The sequence below is a fragment of the Xenopus tropicalis genome, chromosome 10, assembly GCF_000004195.4.
Source record: "Xenopus tropicalis strain Nigerian chromosome 10, UCB_Xtro_10.0, whole genome shotgun sequence".
In the NCBI taxonomy this organism is placed as follows: Eukaryota; Metazoa; Chordata; class Amphibia; order Anura; family Pipidae; genus Xenopus; species Xenopus tropicalis.
This window is the reverse complement of record NC_030686.2, coordinates 2550468-2572657: the sequence shown is the minus strand read 5'-3', so window position 1 is coordinate 2572657 and position 22190 is coordinate 2550468. Positions and strand designations below refer to the sequence as shown.

The 22190-nt window shown below is 53.3% G+C and overlaps 1 protein-coding gene across 1 annotated transcript; it reads right to left on the bottom strand.

Moving 5' to 3' along the window:
* Positions 1–18563: 18563 nt before the first annotated feature.
* LOC101732705 (E3 ubiquitin/ISG15 ligase TRIM25) lies at positions 18564–21096 on the bottom strand. The gene has a single exon (XM_031894515.1). It carries the CDS (start codon positions 21041–21043, stop codon positions 19037–19039), a length of 2007 nt encoding a protein of 668 aa, XP_031750375.1. The 5' UTR covers positions 21044–21096; the 3' UTR covers positions 18564–19036.
* Between the last annotated feature and the right edge of the window lie 1094 nt (positions 21097–22190).

The window sequence follows — 22190 nt, the reverse complement described above, 5'->3', positions numbered from 1 at the left end:
TCTGAGCCATATCTACATCATCCAACTCAAAATGGCTGCCATCACCATCTCCTCCATTCCCAGGGTTCATTCACTTTATTACCAGAAGAACCTTTATGTTAAACTACCAAAATATGTCATGGGTCCATTTCTTCAGAGACACGTAGACCAGAGACCACATTCTGCCCATAAAGTGGCTGCTATCCCAATCTGCTCCATCTTGTGTATCTTTCTACACATAAAATGGCCGCCAACCCCATTTTATTCATCTTTATTCCCATTACAGATAAAATGGCCCTAATGATAAAATGACTTCCAAATCAACCTCCTTCATCTTGTGCCAAAGTGGCTGCCATTGGATCTCATATGGGCCCTCAGGCTACTCACAAGTTGGCTGCCAAACCAAACTCCTCCATTTTGTGCTTCTGAGACTGAACCCAACATGGCGGGATCTACTCTTGTGTTGGTTATTAAACCTAAAACATGTCCAGGGGCTTTCATTAGAATCTATGGTGCACGTAGTACTTCCACTGTAACTGAAATATGGCTTCCTAGGGAATCTGCAGGGGTAGGAGGGGTAGAAAAACATCTGGAACATTCCCTGAAAGCAAAGCAAAGGCCTCCATCCAGGCCCGGACTGGCAATCTGTGGGTTCTGTAGGGTTGCCACCTCTGCCGTCTTCTTTCTCCGGGCAGGGGCGGCCGGTGACATCACTGGGGGCAGTGATGTCATTAGGGGTGGAGAATGGGACGGTCAGTGGGTGGGGATGTTGTGATCAGCCTCTGGGTACTTGGAATGCTGGGGTGGGGGGGCTGTAAGGTGCCACAGACAGTCACTATTTATTGGGCTGGGGGGGGGGCTGTTTGTGCCTCTGGGTACTGGGAATGCCAGGGGGGCTGTAAGGTGCCACAGACAGTCACTATTTATTGGGCTGGGGGGGGGGCTGTTTGTGCCTCTGGGTACTGGGAATGCCAGGGGGGCTGTAAGGTGCCACAGACAGTCACTATTTATTGGGCTGGGGGGGGGCTGTTTGTGCCTCTGGGTACTGGGAATGCCAGGGGGGCTGTAAGGTGCCACAGACAGTCACTATTTATTGGGCTGGGGGGGCTGTTTGTGCCTCTGGGTACTGGGAATGCCGGGGGGGCTGTAAGGTGCCACAGACAGTCACTATTTATTGGGCTGGGGGGGGGCTGTTTGTGCCTCTGGGTACTGGGAATGCCAGGGGGGCTGTAAGGTGCCACAGTCACTATTTATTGGGCTGGGGGGGCTGTTTGTGCCTCTGGGTACTGGGAATGCCAGGGGGGCTGTAAGGTGCCACAGACAGTCACTATTTATTGGGCTGGGGGGGCTGTTTGTGCCTCTGGGTACTGGGAATGCCGGGGGGGCTGTAAGGTGCCACAGACAGTCACTATTTATTGGGCTGGGGGGGCTGTTTGTGCCTCTGGGTACTGGGAATGCCAGGGGGGGCTGTAAGGTGCCACAGACAGTCCACTATTTATTGGGCTGGGGGGGCTGTTTGTGCCTCTGGGTACTGGGAATGCCAGGGGGGCTGTAAGGTGCCACAGACAGTCACTATTTATTGGGCTGGGGGGGGGCTGTTTGTGCCTCTGGGTACTGGGAATGCCGGGGGGGCTGTAAGGTGCCACAGACAGTCACTATTTATTGGGCTGGGGGGGGGCTGTTTGTGCCTCTGGGTACTGGGAATGCCGGGGGGGCTGTAAGGTGCCACAGACAGTCACTATTTATTGGGCTGGGGGGGCTGTTTGTGCCTCTGGGTACTGGGAATGCCAGGGGGGCTGTAAGGTGCCACAGACAGTCACTATTTATTGGGCTGGGGGGGCTGTTTGTGCCTCTGGGTACTGGGAATGCCAGGGGGGCTGTAAGGTGCCACAGACAGTCACTATTTATTGGGCTGGGGGGGGCTGTTTGTGCCTCTGGGTACTGGGAATGTTAGGGCCTATTTTGACTGCCAGTCCGGGCCTGTCCCCCAATATATTCTGCATAAAATCCGCACCCCCATCCCCTTCATTTTATTCGCCCCCCCCGCCTGATGCTGACAATATTTGCACTTTATCTCGTTCTATTGTTCTGTACATAAATCAGAATGTTCCGATGTTACAGAGCCTATTGTATAAATGATATATATATCTGTGTGAGTAATATATGTACCTATTTATGTCGCCCAATAAAGATATCACCTCCCTGTGACAAACCCATTTCTGACCCGATACTTGTGGTACCAGACAGACAGACATTTTGCAGCTTTTGTCTCTCAGAATCCTCCAATCAGGGCTCAGTATCCCGTTACCTGCGTTACATCAGCATCAGGACCCGAGTTCTACATTATGCCCCATCCGTGCAGCTGCAGCCAATCACAGGATTCTGATAGACAGACCCAATATACACACAGATCGGCCATAGCTCGTTATATACCAGGAATCATAATGAGGGCACATTGTGCCAGAGGAAACGATGCCCCACAAATTACCCATTGGCTGGTTCCGCCCCCGGGGCCCATGGAGACCCCCCTCCAATCAGCTGCTCAATGGCGGTTAATGCTAAACAAACACTTGGTATTTGTATCAATTATGATTAAGGCACCGCTGTGTCCTACTTTGTGACTTAATTGCATTTCGCATGATGTCTTAGATGGGAACAGATTCTCATATTAGACGATGCCAGATGGTTGGCAGAAGCCGAGCGCACAATGTTTTTTCGCCAGGAATATTGGCAGCGAGCGCACGCTCCCGGGGAGAGGTTTTTAAAGGAACATTATAACTTTACAACTGAATATATGGGCGACTGAGCGGGTCTGGGCATTGCTGTCCCACTTACACACGGGCAGGTTTGCGTGTCTCCCAGGGGAAAGCCGCGGCCATTTTGTTGGTTTGTTAAAGTTGCAGTAACACTTTCCTGCCAGAAGGTGTCGTGTTTTCACTAACACAGAATGAACTGCTGGGCCTTTCCTGTGAGTAGAAACATTCTATGGCTTATCTAGTATAAATACATTTAAAGCAACTGGACTTGTTTGGTAATCATTGAAGACGTTTCACTACTCATCCGAGCAGCTTCTTCAGTTCAACGGCTTCTATGGCTTCATGGTAGGTGGGGTTTAGCGCACAAAGAGGGAGGATAGGGTAACGGTTGAGCTACTGTCCCCATCTTGTCCTACTGTCTCCATCTTGTACTACTGTCTCAATCTTGTACTACTGTCTCCATCTTGTACTACTGTCTCCATCTTGTCCTACTGTCTCCATCTTGTCCTACTGTCTCCATCTTGCCCTACTGTCTCCATCTTGCCCTACTGTCTCCATCTTGTACTACTGTCTCCATCTTGTCCTACTGTCTCCATCTTGCCCTACTGTCTCCATCTTGCCCTACTGTCTCCATCTTGTACTACTGTCTCCATCTTGCCCTTCTGTCTCCATCTTGCCCTTCTGTCCCCATCTTGCCCTACTGTCTCCATCTTGCCCTACTGTCCCCATCTTGTCCTACTGTCTCCATCTTGTACTACTGTCTCCATCTTGTCCTACTGTCTCCATCTTGTACTACTGTCTCAATCTTGTACTACTGTCTCCATCTTGCCCTTCTGTCTCCATCTTGCCCTTCTGTCCCCATCTTGCCCTACTGTCTCCATCTTGCCCTACTGTCCCCATCTTGTCCTACTGTCTCCATCTTGTACTACTGTCTCAATCTTGTACTACTGTCTCCATCTTGCCCTTCTGTCTCCATCTTGCCCTTCTGTCTCCATCTTGCCCTACTGTCTCCATCTTGTACTACTGTCTCAATCTTGTACTACTGTCCCCATCTTGCCCTGCTGTCCCCATCTTGTCCTACTGTCTCCATCTTGCCCTACTGTCTCCATCTTACCCTACTGTCCCCATCTTGCCCTACTCTCTCCATCTTGTCCTACTGTCTCCATCTTGTCCTACTGTCTCCATCTTGTCCTACTGTCTCCATCTTACCCTACTGTCCCCATCTTGCCCTACTGTCTCCATCTTGCCCTACTGTATCCATCTTGCCCTACTGTCTCCATCTTGCCCTACTGTCTCCATCTTGTCCTACTGTCTCCATCTTGCCCTACTGTATCCATCTTGCCCTACTGTCTCCATCTTGCCCTACTGTCTCCATCTTGCCCTACTGTCCCCATCTTGCCCTACTCTCTCCATCTTGTCCTACTGTCTCCATCTTGTCCTACTGTCTCCATCTTACCCTACTGTCCCCATCTTGCCCTACTGTCTCCATCTTGCCCTACTGTCTCCATCTTGCCCTACTGTCTCCATCTTGTCCTACTGTCTCCATCTTGCCCTTACTGTCCCCATCTTGCCCTACTGTCCCCATCTTGCCCTACTGTCTCCATCTTGCCCTACTGTCTCCATCTTGCCCTACTGTATCCATCTTGCCCTACTGTCTCCATCTTGCCCTACTGTCTCCATCTTGCCCCTACTGTCCCCATCTTGCCCTACTCTCTCCATCTTGTCCTACTGTCTCCATCTTGTCCTACTGTCCCCATCTTGCCCTACTCTCTCCATCTTGTCCTACTGTCTCCATCTTGTCCTACTGTCTCCATCTTACCCTACTGTCCCCATCTTGCCCTACTGTCTCCATCTTGTCCTACTGTCTCCATCTTGCCCTACTGTCTCCATCTTGTCCTACTGTCTCCATCTTGCCCTACTGTCCCCATCTTGCCCTACTGTCCCCATCTTGCCCTACTGTCTCCATCTTGCCCTACTGTCTCCATCTTGCCCTACTGTCTCCATCTTGCCCTACTGTCTCCATCTTGCCTTTCTGTCCCCATCTTGCCCTACTCTCTCCATCTTGTCCTACTGTCTCCATCTTGCCCTACTGTCCCCATCTTGCCCTACTGTCTCCATCTTGCCCTACTGTCTCCATCTTGCCCTACTGTCTCCATCTTGCCCTACTGTCTCCATCCTTCCCTACTGTCTCCATCTTGCCCTACTGTCTCCATCTTGCCTTTCTGTCCCCATCTTGCCCTACTCTCTCCATCTTGTCCTACTGTCTCCATCTTGCCCTACTGTCCCCATCTTGCCCTACTGTCTCCATCTTGCCCTACTGTCTCCATCTTGCCCTACTGTCTCCATCTTGCCCTACTGTCTCCATCCTTCCCTACTGTCCCCATCTTGCCCTACTGTCTCCATCTTGTCCTACTGTCTCCATCTTGCCCTACTGTCTCCATCTTGTCCTACTGTCTCCATCTTGCCCTACTGTCCCCATCTTGCCCTACTGTCCCCATCTTGCCCTACTGTCTCCATCTTGCCCTACTGTCTCCATCTTGCCCTACTGTCTCCATCTTGCCCTACTGTCTCCATCTTGCCTTTCTGTCCCCATCTTGCCCTACTCTCTCCATCTTGTCCTACTGTCTCCATCTTGCCCTACTGTCCCCATCTTGCCCTACTGTCTCCATCTTGCCCTACTGTCTCCATCTTGCCCTACTGTCTCCATCTTGCCCTACTGTCTCCATCCTTCCCTACTGTCTCCATCTTGCCCTACTGTCTCCATCTTACCCTACTGTCTCCATCTTGTCCTACTGTCTCCATCTTGCCCTACTGTCTCCATCTTGCCCTACTGTCTCCATCTTGCCCTACTGTCTCCATCCTTCCCTACTGTCTCCATCTTGCCCTACTGTCTCCATCTTACCCTACTGTCTCCATCTTGCCCTACAGGTATGGCCAGGTTTGGGCATCGGTACAACTGGCACTGGCTGAACCCCCTCAGCTGAGCCCTGGGTGCCATGTGGGTGCTGTCTGTGCCCCCAGGTCCGATAGCCTGGAGATATTTATGATTATCTGCCTCAAGTCTCCCCGGAACAATCTGTACAGCACAGAGTAGGCTGGGGGTTACATTGTGGGGCACAGAGTGGGAATTACTGCCACGTTCCCCCTTTATCCCACAGGGGGCGCCGAGGGGGCACAGAGTGGGAATTACTGCCACGTTCCCCCTTTATCCCACAGGGGGCGCCGAGGGGGCACAGAGTGGGAATTACTGCCACGTCCCCCCTTTATCCCACAGGGGGCGCCGAGGGGGCACAGAGTGGGAATTACTGCCACGTCCCCCCTTTATCCCACAGGGGGCGCTGAGGGAAACGTAGAAATAAACCGAATGACTTGGTACTTTATGTTCCTCGTTGCTCCCTGGGAAACAGTAACATAGTAACCGGCGCCGGGGCCGAGGGTGGGAAACAAACATCCATCGCCGTAACGAGACGCAGGCAAAGTAGCAAATAAATCTGAAGCCATTTCCTATGAGTCGGCTACGTGCCAGGAACGGCCATTACATGCCAACGGCAGCAGCCTGGCACCTTCCCTGGGCATCCGGCCCTTCCTTGTACCCATCTCAGGTACCTGCCCCACAATTCCCTGTAGCTAGGCCCCCCTGTAGCTAGGCCCCCCCTGTAGCTAGGCCCCCCCTGTAGCTAGGGCCCCCCTGTAGCTAAGGCCCCCCCTGTAGCTAGGGCCCCCTGTGTGGCTGCAGTGAGAGGCACAGGTTGCTGGGCTAGTGGCCAATTCTAGTCTAGGAGCCCAGTGGGCCAGAGGTACTGCAGCTACAGAACCCGGAGCTCCCTATGGAATTCCTCCCCCGGCACCACCCTCACTGGTGAGGGTCTTTCTTTCCATGGTCCCACTAGGGAAGCCCCCCCCCCCCCGGTACCCCCTCTCCCCCCCCCCCGGAGTAGCACCCCCCCCCCCCAGGCACCCCCTGTCCAAAACTAGGCAGCGGGTTCAGCCTCTCAGGCTTCTGTATCACATGTATAATTATTCCCTGTCCCTCTCTCTCCCTCTGTCTCTCCCCCCCCAGCCCTTTCTCTCTCCCCCCTCTCCTCTGTGGATCTGTTCAGCCATGACTGGTGCAGTCTCGCAGAGATGTCACTTGTGGTTCAATTAATAGAAAGGATTGCATTTTAATATTTCATTACATGTTGGAATCAGAATTCTCTTCCTTACAATCTATTTCTGTAGTAAGAGAGTGACCCAACTGTCTCTATCTTGCCCTACTGTCTCCATCTTGTCCTACTGTCTCCATCTTGCCCTACTGTCTCCATCTTGTCCTACTGTCTCCATCTTGTCCTACTGTCTCCATCTTGCCCTACTGTCTCCATCTTGTCCTACTGTCTCCATCTTGCCCTACTGTCTCCATCTTGTCCTACTGTCTCCATCTTGCCCTACTGTCTCCATCTTGTCCTACTGTCTCCATCTTGCCCTACTGTCTCCATCTTGCCCTACTGTCTCCATCTTGCCCTACTGTCTCCATCTTGCCCTACTGTCTCCATCTTGCCCTACTGTCTCCATCTTGCCCTACTGTCTCCATCTTGTCCTACTGTCTCCATCTTGCCCTACTGTCTCCATCTTGTCCTGCTGTCTCCATCTTGCCCTGCTGTCTCCATCTTGCCCTGCTGTCTCCATCTTGCCCTGCTGTCTCCATCTTGCCCTACTGTCTCCATCTTGCCCTACTGTCTCCATCTTGCCCTGCTGTCCCCATCTTGCCCTACTGTCCCATCTTGCCCTACTGTCTCCATCTTGCCCTACTGTCTCCATCTTGTCCTACTGTCCCCATCTTGTCCTACTGTCTCCATCTTGTCCTACTGTCTCCATCTTGCCCTACTGTCCCCATCTTGTCCTACTGTCTCCATCTTGCCCTACTGTCTCCATCTTGTCCTACTGTCTCCATCTTGTCCTACTGTCTCCATCTTGTCCTACTGTCTCCATCTTGTTCTACTGTCTCCATCTTGTTCTACTGTCTCCATCTTGCCCTACTGTCTCCATCTTGTCCTACTGTCTCCATCTTGTTCTACTGTCTCCATCTTGCCTACTGTCTCCATCTTGCCCTGCTGTCCCCATCTTGCCCTACTGTCCCCATCTTGCCCTACTGTCTCCATCTTGCCCTACTGTCTCCATCTTGCCCTACTGTCTCCATCTTGTCCTACTGTCTCCATCTTGTCCTACTGTCTCCATCTTGCCCTACTATCCCCATCTTGTCCTACTGTCTCCATCTTGCCCTACTGTCTCCATCTTGTCCTACTGTCTCCATCTTGTCCTACTGTCTCCATCTTGTCCTACTGTCTCCATCTTGTTCTACTGTCTCCATCTTGTCCTACTGTCTCCATCTTGCCCTATTGTCTCCCTCTTGTCCTACTGTCTCCATCTTGTTCTACTGTCTCCATCTTGCCCTACTGTCTCCCTCTTGTCCTACTGTCTCCATCTTGTTCTACTGTCTCCATCTTGTCCTACTGTCTCCATCTTGCCCTACTGTCTCCATCTTGCCCTACTGTCTCCATCTTGCCCTACTGTCTCTATCTTGCCCTACTGTCTCCCTCTTGTCCTACTGTCTCCATCTTGTCCTTCTGTCTCCATCTTGTCCTACTGTCCCCATCTTGCCCTACTGTCTCCATCTTGCCCTACTGTCTCCATCTTGCCCTACTGTCTCCATCTTGCCCTACTGTCTCCATCTTGCCCTACTGTCTCCATCTTGCCCTACTGTCTCCATCTTGCCCTACTGTCCCATCTTGCCCTACTGTCTCCATCTTGCCCTACTGTCTCCATCTTGTCCTACTGTCTCCATCTTGCCCCACTGTCTCCATCTTGCCCCACTGTCTCCATCTTGCCCTATTGTCTCCCTCTTGTCCTACTGTCTCCATCTTGTCCTACTGTCTCCATCTTGCCCTACTGTCTCCATCTTGCCCTACTGTCTCCATCTTGTCCTACTGTCTCCATCTTGTCCTACTGTCTCCATCTTGCCCTACTGTCCCCATCTTGCCCTACTGTCTCCATCTTGCCCCACTGTCTCCATCTTGCCCTACTGTCTCCATCTTGCCCTACTGTCTCCATCTTGCCCCACTGTCTCCATCTTGCCCTACTGTCTCCATCTTGTTGCCCTACTGTCTCCATCTTGTTGCCCTACTGTCTCCATCTTGTTGCCCTACTGTCTCCATCTTGTTGCCCTACTGTCTCCATCTTGCCCTACTGTCTCCATCTTGTCCTACTGTCTCCATCTTGTTCTACTGTCTCCATCTTGCCCTACTGTCTCCATCTTGCCCTGCTGTCCCCATCTTGCCCTACTGTCCCCATCTTGCCCTACTGTCTCCATCTTGCCCTACTGTCTCCATCTTGCCCTACTGTCTCCATCTTGCCCTACTGTCTCCATCTTGTCCTACTGTCTCCATCTTGTCCTACTGTCTCCATCTTGCCCTACTGTCCCCATCTTGTCCTACTGTCTCCATCTTGCCCTACTGTCTCCATCTTGTCCTACTGTCTCCATCTTGTCCTACTGTCTCCATCTTGTCCTACTGTCTCCATCTTGTTCTACTGTCTCCATCTTGTCCTACTGTCTCCATCTTGCCCTATTGTCTCCCTCTTGTCCTACTGTCTCCATCTTGTTCTACTTTCTCCATCTTGCCCTATTGTCTCCCTCTTGTCCTACTGTCTCCATCTTGTTCTACTGTCTCCATCTTGTCCTACTGTCTCCATCTTGCCCTACTGTCTCCATCTTGCCCTACTGTCTCCATCTTGCCCTACTGTCTCTATCTTGCCCTACTGTCTCCCTCTTGTCCTACTGTCTCCATCTTGTCCTTCTGTCTCCATCTTGTCCTACTGTCCCCATCTTGCCCTACTGTCTCCATCTTGCCCTACTGTCTCCATCTTGCCCTACTGTCTCCATCTTGCCCTACTGTCTCTATCTTGCCCTACTGTCTCCATCTTGCCCTACTGTCTCCATCTTGCCCTACTGTCTCCATCTTGCCCTACTGTCTCCATCTTGCCCCACTGTCTCCATCTTGCCCTACTGTCTCCATCTTGTTGCCCTACTGTCTCCATCTTGTTGCCCTACTGTCTCCATCTTGTTGCCCTACTGTCTCCATCTTGTTGCCCTACTGTCTCCATCTTGTTGCCCTACTGTCTCCATCTTGTTGCCCTACTGTCTCCATCTTGTTGCCCTACTATACCTGCTACAATCCATTTTTCTTATGTACAAGTTCTTTTCTGCAGGTCCCCACTATATGGGATTGAGGGAATGTGCCCGTATTTGCACCTAGGGCAGCCCAGACAGACAGACAGAGAGAGAGACAGAGAGAGAGACAGAGAGACAGACAGAGAGACAGACAGAGAGACAGAGAGAGAGACAGACAGACAGACAGAGAGACAGACAGAGAGACAGAGAGACAGACAGACAGACAGAGAGACAGACAGACAGAGAGACAGCAGTATAAAGAGCAGATCACACAGAGCTCTCCCCGCACTGCATGATGGTATTTCCCACATGCCCCTCCCTGCCAGGGGAGTGTAATTGGGACGTTCCTGATTGGCAGTTGCACTAATTGCCCATTCAGCTAATTGTTGCTCCACTTGTCGCTCTGCCTGCGGTTACTTTGCTTCTGTGCTGCCTGCGCTCCCCGGCGTCTCCCTCATTCCACTAATTAAACTCCATGCGCTGCGCTCCATTGGCACCTGAGCCGCTGCGCCCACAGACTGGCACCTACTGCAGCCACATCACTAATCACTTTATATGTGTATTGTAACCCTTTCATTGCCGGTGTGCTCCACCTGTAACCCTTTCACTGCCGGTGTGTTGCACCTGTAACCCTTTCACTGCCGGTGTGCTCTACCTGTAACCCTTTCATTGCCGGTGTGCTCCACCTGTAACCCTTTCACTGCCGGTGTGCTCCACCTGTAACCCTTTCATTGCCGGTGTGCTCCAACTGTAACCCTTTCATTGCCGGTGTGCTCCACCTGTAACCCTTTCACTGCCGGTGTGCTCTACCTGTAACCCTTTCATTGCCGGTGTGCTCCACCTGTAACCCTTTCACTGCCGGTGTGCTCCACCTGTAACCCTTTCATTGCCGGTGTGCTCCACCTGTAACCCTTTCACTGCCGGTGTGCTCCACCTGTAACCCTTTCATTGCCGGTGTGCTCCAACTGTAACCCTTTCATTGCCGGTGTGCTCCAACTGTAACCCTTTCATTGCCGGTGTGCTCTACCTGTAACCCTTTCACTTCAGATGTGCTCCACCTGTAACCCTTTCATTGCCGGTGTGCTCCAACTGTAACCCTTTCATTGCCGGTGTGCTCCAACTGTAACCCTTTCATTGCCTGTGTGCTCTACCTGTAACCCTTTCACTTCAGATGTGCTCCACCTGTAACCCTTTCATTGCCGGTGTGCTCTACCTGTAACCCTTTCACTTCAGATGTGCTCCACCTGTAACCCTTTCATTGCCGGTGTGCTCTACCTGTTACCCTTTCATTGCCGGTGTGCTCCAACTGTAACCATTTCACTTCAGATGTGCTCCACCTGTAACCCTTTCATTGCCGGTGTGTTCCACCTGCTCCACCGCCAGTGCTGATGTGCCCACCTGATTGCCAGCTCCTCTGTTCCCATGAGAGGCTTCTGGGAGCCCCCGCAGTGAGCCAGTTCTGTGTAGGGGAAGCAGTATGGCAGCACTAATAGACTAATACAGACTAATAGAGGGCATGGGCGGCTGAGCAGGTCACATGGTAGGAGATAGGGATAATTCTATGAATATTAATGGCTGCTAATATAAAGCATGGGGGGGGTATCGGGGGGGGGTATAAGTGGCAGATGTGGGGCAGCTCCACGCACTTTGTGGCTAAACTGACACCCATCAGCGCTCCCGTGTGAGACTATTCATTATACATGATGGCTTTATGGAGTTATTCCCAGGCCGGCTGATGAAATCTCCTCGGAGAAGAAATATTGCTTAATGGCCTCTGCCAATGTCACCTTGTGGCTGTCACTTCCACACAGCCCCCCCCCCCCCCCGGCACATACAGAACCCCCCCAGCTGGGGCAGTACCTGGCCCAAATCCCCAGGGGCCATTAAACAAGAATTTCCATTAGGGGTCCCCCCCCCTAGAACTTGTCATAATGTCAGCGCAAAGTGCCCTTACTGGGAACTGTATCTGCCCCCCGGGGGGGCTACAGTGGGACCAGAGACTCCCATTGGTATCAACAGAAACAGAGCCCTTAAGCTGTGTATTAAAGGGGAAATACAGCCTGGATTGTAACATTACCTTAGATGGTATTTAACCCTTAACTGCCAGAGTTTCTGTCTGCTGCCCCAGTTCTGGGCAATTAAAACATCCTTTGTGTTCTTACCCTCCCTGTTCATTTGTATGTTAATAACTGGGAGTTCCCATTGTTTCCATTACAGCCCTGCAGCCCGGAGGCACCCTAAGAAGAATGAAGTAGAAGAGTGGAGGAGACAGAGTTAAACGCAACCCCCCAGCTCTACCAGTCTCGCTTCCCCATTGGGTAAAAGAGTTTTTATTACTCCAGAAAGTTGGCAGCCCCCTCTAGTGGTCAGTACTGCACAGACAGCTCAGGGCAGAACCCAGCACCCACCCCTGTGTGTAGAAAGTACCACTTTGCACTCTCTCTCATGGTACCACTGCTTGATGTACCCACCCCTTCCATAAGCAATGTGCCCCATGCCCAAAGCTCCGCCCACTTCTGCCTTCTATATGCAGCAATTAACCCCTCCCACACTGAAGGCCACAGAATTTTGATGGCGGATCCATTAGACAGACAAGAGCACAAGATTATTACTTTCTGAGAAAATTGTTCTCCCCAAACAGCTGAACTCTATAGGCCATGTCATATACTTGGCTCCGCCCATCAGATTCATTATCACTTCTGTGTCTTGTTTAATTATCTACAGTACATCTCTATGTGCAATTAGCCCCCCATTGTACCCTGTGCCACCCTCAGTGCCACTAAGAACAGTTAATGGGCTGAACGAACTGGGCCCCAATCATAACAGGGGGTGGGGCCCCAGCTTGGTATCTTTACCAGTTTATAAAACCAGATATTGATGCCTGGATGGGGGGGGGGGGGGGGTAATGCCAGGGGCAAAGCAATGAAGCCTGGGGTAGGGCCATGATATCAGGGGGCAGAATTATAATGTAGTGGGTGGAGCCTGGGCAGATAGGGGAGTCCCACCATCTTTAGAACAAGACCAGCCAACCAGGGCCACCCATGGGGGCTCCATGGACTCATAGTGGGACCCCCCCATCTGGCCAGTAAGTACCAAGGAGACCACAAGAGCTCACTCCATTGTCTCCCCCACAGTCACCAGTGCCCCACCATCAGCCCCCAGTCTATCTGGTTGCCAAGCCAACACGTGGGGAGAAGGTTGGAAATATCCGCAGGGAGAGAAGATATTTCTACCCATTATCTCAGCCTTACAGCTGTTGTGGCACCTCAGGGTACAGAGTTCTGGACCCCTATGAGGTTGTTAGGGCCCCCTGAACCTAAAACAGAATGAGTGATATGTGTAATAAAGTAAATTTCTGAAGGGTTGGGTTCAGTCCACAAGCAGGAAGCACTGCAGGGTACTGGTTATTAGTAAATACTGCAGGGAGATTGTTGCTGCCAATCAAATAATGTTTGCTGCAGGCGCTGAGGGTTAACTTCCCCTTGGGTAAGAGTAGGAAGCACAAGCAGTCGCCTCAATACAATAGGTAGGATTTTATTCTGCTGGCAGCTCAGCATGGGCTGCTCTCCTCCCACTGACAAGAGACAGGGAGAGCAGGGGGGACGTATTGGTGGAGCAGGAGCTCCCTCTAGTGTCAAAGCTGCAAACTGCATCTTGAAATCAACACTCAGTGAAACCCCCATAGAGTGAAGAGCAGAGTGTGAGTGTGAGTGACAAGGTGAGTAAGGCCTTTCCCCCAGTCCTATATACGTATATACAATGTCAGGTCTCTCCTAGAGTTTACTGTCTCTTTAAAGGGGCGGGTTCACCTTTGGGTTAACTTTTAATATGTTATAGAATTGCCTGCTCTTAGCAACTTTTCAATTGGTCTTCATTTTTTATAGTTTTGCCTTCTTCTTATAACTCTTTGCAGCTTTCAAATGGGGGGTCACTGACCCCGGCAGCCAAACCCTATTGCTCTGTGAGGCTCCAGTTTTATTGTTATTGTTACTAATTATTACTTATTTGTCTATTTAGGCCCCTCTCCTATTCACTGCCTGGTTGCTAGGTTAAATTGGACCCTAGCAACCAGATAGCTGCCACAATTCCAAACTGGAGAGCAGCTGAACAAAAAGTTAGAAAACCGCAAATAATAAAAAATGAAGACCAATTGGCAAATTGTCTCAAAAATATTATATATATATATATATATATATATATATATATATATATATATATATATATATATATATAAATAAATGCAGAAGAAGTGACCAATGAGAATGCTGATTCCCAGCACTGTGTCAGGCCCCTTGCTGGTACCTTACATATAGAGATAATGATGGCATTTTTCCCGTCATTATATGGCACAGGAATCAGACATGGGGATAAAGGGACAGACTTGTTCAGCTGGGATTCTCATTGGGGGATTTCTTGCATTTTAATGCAGTTTTATTGCGCAATATTGCTTTAAGAATACAACCCTGATGGGCAGCTCTAGCCTTGTAATGCACAGACCTTCAGATCTTCACTGGACTCCTGGGGATGGCAAGAAACATGGCGTTAGGGGTCCCCTCCTACTCCCATGTAACTGGAGGAGTCCCAAGCCGGACTTGGATTTCTTACTATTGAGTGCTATTCTGATACCTACTGGGAGCTGCTATCTTGCTCCCTTCCCATTGTTCTGCTGATCGGCTGCTGGGGGTGAGGGGGGGGGGATATCACTCCAACTTGCAGCGCAGCAGTAAAGTGTGAGTGAAGTTTATCAGAGCACAGGTCACATGGCTGTGGCACCCTGGGAAATGAAGAATATGGCTAGCCCCATGGGAAAAACAGATTACAATGCAGGATACTGCTGGAGAAGCTCTATTAACTGATGGGTTTGTAACAAACAGGTTTCCCCACGACAGGATTCCTCTCAACGTTTTGTGAAGCTAGGGGCATATTTACTATTGTGTGTAAACCAACATCACTGGTGATATTGCCCATAGCAACCAATCAGATCTTTGCTTTTGTTTTCTAACTTGTAGGTGACCATTCAAACCGAGCTGCTGATTGGTTGCTATGACCAACAGCACTGGTGGTAACGCTGGCTTACACACTATAGTAAATATATCCCCCTTTCACAAAACGTTGAAAGGGTTTCTCACATACAGTAATGAGACAGCTGCCAATCTGCGCTCCCCCCATTTATGTGTGATGCCGGGGCCCCTGCGCTCCCCCCATTTATGTGTAATGCCGGGGCCCCTGCGCTCCCCCCATTTATGTGTAATGCCGGGGCCCCTGCGCTCCCCCCATTTATGTGTAATGTCGGGGCCCCTGCGCTCTCCCCATTTATGTGTAATGCCGGGGCCCCTGCGCTCTCCCCATTTATGTGTAATGCCGGGGCCCCTGCGCTCCCCCCATTTATGTGTAATGTCGGGGCCCCTGCGCTCTCCCCATTTATGTGTAATGCCGGGGCCCCTGCGCTCCCCCCATTTATGTGTAATGCCGGGGCCCCTGCGCTCCCCCCATTTATGTGTAATGCCGGGGCCCCTGCGCTCCCCCCATTTATGTGTAATGCGGGGCCCCTGCGCTCCCCCCATTTATGTGTAATGCCGGGGCCCCTGCGCTCCCCCCATTTATGTGTAATGCCGGGGCCCCTGCGCTCCCCCCATTTATGTGTAATGCCGGGGCCCCTGCGCTCCCCCCATTTATGTGTAATGCCGGGGCCCCTGCGCTCCCCCGATTTATGTGTAATGCTGGGGCCCCTGCGCTCCCGATTTATGTGTAATGCCGGGGCCCCTGCGCTCCCCTGATTTATGTGTAATGCCGGGGCCCCTGCGCTCCCCTGATTTATGTGTAATGCCGGGGCCCCTGCGCTCCCCCCATTTATGTGTAATGCCGGGGCCCCTGCGCTCCCCCCATTTATGTGTAATGCTGGGGCCCCTGCGCTCCCGATTTATGTGTAATGCCGGGGCCCCTGCGCTCCCCTGATTTATGTGTAATGCCGGGGCCCCTGCGCTCCCCTGATTTATGTGTAATGCCGGGGCCCCTGCGCTCCCCTGATTTATGTGTAATGGCGGGGCCCCTGCGCTCCCCTGATTTATGTGTAATGCCGGGGCCCCTGCGCTCCCCTGATTTATGTGTAATGCCGGGGCCCCTGCGCTCCCCTGATTTATGTGTAATGCCGGGGCCCCTGCGCTCCCCAGATTTATGTGTAATGCCGGGGTCCCTGCGCTCCCCCCATTTATGTGTAATGCCGGGGCCCCTGCGCTCCCCCCATTTATGTGTGATGCCGGGGCCCCTGCGCTCCCCCCATTTATGTGTAATGCCGGGGCCCCTGCGCTCCCCCCATTTATGTGTAATGGCGGGGCCCCTGTGCTCCCCCCATTTATGTGTAATGCCGGGGCCCCTGCGCTCCCCCCATTTATGTGTAATGCCGGGGCCCCTGCGTTCCCCTGATTTATGTGTAATGCCGGGGCCCCTGCGCTTCCCCCATTTATGTGTAATGCCGGGGCCCCTGCGCTCCCCTGATTTATGTGTAATGCCGGGGCCCCTGCGCTCCCCTGATTTATGTGTAATGCCGGGGCCCCTGCGCTCCCCCCATTTATGTGTAATGCCGGGGCCCCTGCGCTCCCCTGATTTATGAGTAATGCCGGGGCCCCTGCGCTCCCCTGATTTATGTGTAATGCCGGGGCCCCTGCGCTCCCCTGATTTATGTGTAATGCCGGGGCCCCTGCGCTTCCCTGATTTATGTGTAATGCCGGGGGCCCTGCGCTCCCCTGATTTATGTGTAATGCCGGGGCCCCTGCGCTCCCCTGATTTATGTGTAATGCCGGGGCCCCTGCGCTCCCCTGATTTATGTGTAATGGCGGGGCCCCTCCGCTCCCCTGATTTATGTGTAATGCCGGGGCCCCTGCGCTCCCCTGATTTATGAGTAATGCCGGGGCCCCTGCGCTTCCCTGATTTATGTGTAATGCCGGGGCCCCTGCGCTCCCCTGATTTATGTGTAATGCCGGGGCCCCTGCGCTCCCCCGATTTATGTGTAATGCCGGGGCCCCTGCGCTCCCCTGATTTATGTGTAATGCCGGGGCCCCTGCGCTCCCCCGATTTATGTGTAATGCTGGGGCCCCTGCGCTCCCGATTTATGTGTAATGCCGGGGCCCCTGCGCTCCCCTGATTTATGTGTAATGCCGGGGCCCCTGCGCTCCCCCCATTTATGTGTAATGCCGGGGCCCCTGCGCTCCTCAGATTTATGTGTAATGCCGGGGCCCCTGCGCTCCCCAGATTTATGTGTAATGCCGGGGTCCCTGCGCTCCCCCCATTTATGTGTAATGCCGGGGCCCCTGCGCTCCCCCCATTTATGTGTGATGCCGGGGCCCCTGCGCTCCCCCCATTTATGTGTAATGCCGGGGCCCCTGCGCTCCCCCCATTTATGTGTAATGGCGGGGCCCCTGCGCTCCCCCCATTTATGTGTAATGCCGGGGCCCCTGCGCTCCCCCCATTTATGTGTAATGCCGGGGCCCCTGCGCTCCCCTGATTTATGTGTAATGCCGGGGCCCCTGCGCTCCCCCCATTTATGTGTAATGGCGGGGCCCCTGCGCTCCCCTCATTTATGTGTAATGCCGGGGCCCCTGCGCTCCCCTGATTTATGAGTAATGGCGGGGCCCCTGCGCTCCCCCCATTTATGTGTAATGCCGGGGCCCCTGCGCTCCCCTGATTTATGAGTAATGCCGGGGCCCCTGCGCTCCCCTGATTTATGAGTAATGCCGGGGCCCCTGCGCTCCCCCCATTTATGTGTAATGCCGGGGCCCCTGCGCTCCCCCCATTTATGTGTAATGCCGGGGCCCCTGCGCTCCCCCCATTTATGTGTAATGCCGGGGCCCCTGCGCTCCCCTGATTTATGAGTAATGCCGGGGCCCCTGCGCTCCCCTGATTTATGAGTAATGGCGGGGCCCCTGCGCTCCCCTGATTTATGAGTAATGGCGGGGCCCCTGCGCTCCCCCCATTTATGTGTAATGCCGGGGCCCCTGCGCTCCCCTGATTTATGTGTAATGCCGGGGCCCCTGCGCTCCCCTGATTTATGTGTAATGCCGGGGCCCCTCCGCTCCCCTGATTTATGTGTAATGCCGGGGCCCCTGCGCTTCCCTGATTTATGTGTAATGCCGGGGGCCCTGCGCTCCCCTGATTTATGTGTAATGCCGGGGCCCCTGCGCTCCCCTGATTTATGTGTAATGCCGGGGCCCCTGCGCTCCCCTGATTTATGTGTAATGGCGGGGCCCCTCCGCTCCCCTGATTTATGTGTAATGCCGGGGCCCCTGCGCTCCCCTGATTTATGTGTAATGGCGGGGCCCCTGCGCTCCCCTGATTTATGTGTAATGGCGGGGCCCCTCCGCTCCCCTGATTTATGTGTAATGCCGGGGCCCCTGCGCTCCCCTGATTTATGTGTAATGGCGGGGCCCCTCCGCTCCCCTGATTTATGTGTAATGCCGGGGCCCCTGCGCTCCCCTGATTTATGTGTAATGGCGGGGCCCCTGCGCTTCCCTGATTTATGTGTAATGGCGGGGCCCCTGCGCTCCCCTGATTTATGTGTAATGGCAGGGCCCCTGCGCTCCCCCCATTTATGTGTAATGCCTTTGGAATAAATATTCTTAGAGGCAGAATGTCCTCTCCAATGAGTTTTATTATAAACACAAAAACATTCCCCCATTACCCACAATGCACAGTGTTACACCAACGCTTTATAACCCCGTATACTGCCCTGGGAAAGTTTATTTACATCCGTGCTAATTGCTGAATCTCCCCAAACCCCGCCCACTTCCTGGTAAGTCCCATCCTTTTTGGGATCAGTGTTTTGCTTCAATTGGGGCATCTACTAACCCCTGGATTGGGGGGTACAGGGCCCTCCAGGGCTGCTGCACCCCTCCCCCCTAGCAACCCTGCAGGGCCCCCCACCCTACATCCTCCCCTGAGGGCACATGATTGAACGCATCAGGGAAGGAGCGGTAAGCGGGGGGAGCGCTGGCAGGGTCGGGTCTGGGCCCACCGGGGTTTTTCCCAGTATCCTGGAGGCCCAGTCCGACCCTGCCCGTGTCATTAGGGCGGCAATGATCCAGTCATAACATGAAATAAGGTCTCACAATTGCCCGGCGTGGGTCATTATATCTCCATGAGCCTTAATGATTCTCACCCAAGTGCCAATCCAGACACAGAATGCGGCATGAAGGGGCTCAGTGAAGGAGGCAGTGAAGGTGTGTAAGTGCCTGATTGGCTCACTCAGCTCATAGAAGGACAGGCGTCCGGCCTCATAGTCCAATGAGATCCTGATTCTCCTGCAGGGAAGGACATCGGATAAATGGTACCCCGTGCTGTTGTGTATCACTGTATAGAGATTGTCCAGTTTGTACAAACACCAGGACTTCTTGTTATTGCCAATCATGGAATGTTTCCCTCCCCTCTCTATACTGGGATAGGCCACCCCGACCATCCAGCCCCCTGATTCGCTCCCCTCCACTTCCCAGTAATGTTGCCCCGAATGGAAACTCCTGGTGCTCAAAACCTGAGGAATCAGAAATCTTGTCAGGGATCTTGGGCCCCACTGGGTTCTACGCAAGTAAGTGGCGGTTCTCCGGTCCGCCGATACCGATACGTAACTTCCAGCCGTGTTTATATCCAGTAACAAGTCTGCCGGGTTCTGTCCAAACACAGAGATGGACCTTGTGTCTATGGCGGAACCAGACAGGGGAGCCCTTTGGGGACCCGGCAACTGTGAGGATTTGGGGAGACTTTCAGAACAATGCGCCGAGTTGTGACTGACGGTTTGTTCTTGTTTGATGTTCAAAGGAGGAGTTTTTCTTTTTTTAGTCGATGGGGCGCAAAGCTCCGAGTCTTCTGCCTCAATGGATCTGCCCTCGGGCTGAGGGGTAACTAATACAGGTTCCATTTCTGTCTTCACTATGTGTAAAGCTTCCCCAGCCGTGTTTGTATCCAGTTCCAGCTCTGTAGCCTCCTGCCCAGGGATTAACTTTCCCTTTAGCCCAGTCACAATCCCAGCTAAGCCTGTGAGTAATGTCTCTGAGATGCCACCCAGATCCAGATCCCCTACAGCCAGGTCATTTATATCCTCTCTCTCTCCGCCCTCAGTATCTGCCCCCTCAGTACCCCCTCTCTCTCTGCCCTCAGTATCTGCCCCCTCAGTACCCTCTCTGCCCCCATTATCTGCCCCCTCAGCCCCACAAAAGGCATCTGATTCCCATTGTTCCTGTAGGACAGTGAGTGGATCTGCCATGTTGCACAGCTCCTCAATGTGCCGGATCTTCCTGGACAGCTCGTCCTTCTTTATTTCCAGCTGTTGGATCAGCTCAGTGAGTGTGAGTGTGAGCTCCTCTTTCTGCCTGGAGATGTCACTCAGGAGTCGCTTCTCTAGGGCTTCCAGCTCTTCCCTGATGCCCCTAAACAGGGCAGTGACTCTCTCTGTCTCAATGGCGGCTTTTTCCTCTAATTCTCCCCTGCGCTCCTGCAGCCTCTGGGCTTCTCTCTCAGTCTCCTCTCTCTCTGGGCTCAGTTTCTCCAGAACTTTCCTCAGTTTCTCTTTCTTCTTCTCAGAGGCCTCACTCAGCAGCTCCACCCTGTGGCCCCGGTGCTCCCCGGCCAGGCAGCAGGACGCACAGATAAAGGCCCCATCGTCACAGCAGTGATACTCCATGAACTTTTTGTGGGCGGAGCATTTTCTGTCGCAGAAGGAAGCGGTAGGCTCGGTTAGAACGTGCGTCACTGATTGGTTGTGAGCAGCGAGATGCACGTCACACATGGAGGTCTCACACTGCAGACAGGATTTAGCGGCAGGGACAGGGGAATGGACACAGTAAGTGCAGAGGATCCCCGTCCCATCATGCTCTGGGTGAGTAGAAAGGAATCGCTCCGCTATGTTCCCCAGAGCTCTGTTCCTCTGCAGGGCGGGGCGCTCCTGGTACGCGGCTCTGCATTCAGGGCAGGAATAATCTCTTACTTGTTCCTGGGTATCCAGCAGCCCCCCAATGCAGTCCTGGCAGAAGTAGTGGCCACAGGGCAGGGACACAGGCTCAGTGTAAATATTGAGGCAAATGGAGCAGCTCAGCTCGTCTCTCAGATCAGCAGACGCCATGGCTGGGAGCAGGAAGGAGGAAATGGAACTGAGTTAGGCTCCACCCCCCACACACTTGGTTTCTTCCTGTTAACCCTCAGTTTTGTTAACCCCTTCACAGCTCTTACAAAAGACTAAACAAAGTGAAGCCGGGGGAGGGGGCCCTATTATCCCCTGAATGGCGGCTGACTTGCCCCAAACTTTCGCACAGGAGCCAATCTGTTTGCTTTGCTTTCAGTTCCTGAGAGGATTATATTTATTTACCTGGGAAACTGTATATTGTTTCTCTCAGGAGATTCTCACCTTTCTATATACGGCCCAGTTAGTGTGGGATTCCATGTCTCTGCCGCCATATATGGCCCTAAACACCAAGAAATATGTGGAACAACCTGTTTTTGTACTATAGAAATGTTTTATTTGGTAATAATATTCATTTATGTCAGTGAGAAACAAACAGTTGGGAAGCCCCACTGCCCCCCAGTACCGCTGCCCCCCAGTAGCACAACTCCCCAGTACCCCTGCCCCCCAGTACCGCTGCCCCCCTCAGTAGCACAGCTCCCCAGTACCGCTGCCCCCAGTACCGCTGCCCCCAGTACCGCTGCCCCCCGTACCGCTGCCCCCAGTACCGCTGCCCCCCGTACCGCTGCTCCCCAGTACCGTGCACCCAGTACCGCTGCCCCCTGTACCGCTGCTCCCCAGTACCGCTGCCCCAGTACCCCTGCCCCCCCAGTACCGCTGCTCCCCCAGTACCCCTGCTCCCCAGTACCCCTGCTCCCCAGTACCCCTGCTCCCCAGTACTGCTGCCCCCAGTACCGCTGCCCCCAGTAACCCGATGCCCCCAGTACCGCTGCCCCCCGTACCGCTGCTCCCCAGTACCCCTGCTCCCCAGTACCGCTGCCCCAGTACCCCTGCCCCCCAGTACCGCTGCCCCCAGTAACCCCTGCCCCCCCAGTACCGCTGCTCCCCAGTACCCCTGCTCCCCAGTACCCCTGCTCCCCAGTACCCCTGCCCCCCAGTACCCATGCTCCCCAGTACCCCAGTACCTCCCCAGTACCCCTGCCCCCAGTACCGCTGCCCCCCAGTACCCCTGCTCCCCCAGTACCCTGCCCCCAGTACCTGCCCCCCAGTACCTGCCCAGTACCCCTGCCCCCAGTACCGCTGCCCCCAG

What these genes read in the sequence shown, in the direction of transcription:
- LOC101732705 (XM_031894515.1), bottom strand. Translation starts at nt 21,043, where the DNA reads ATGGCGTCTGCTGATCTGAGAGACGAGCTGAGCTGCTCCATTTGCCTC.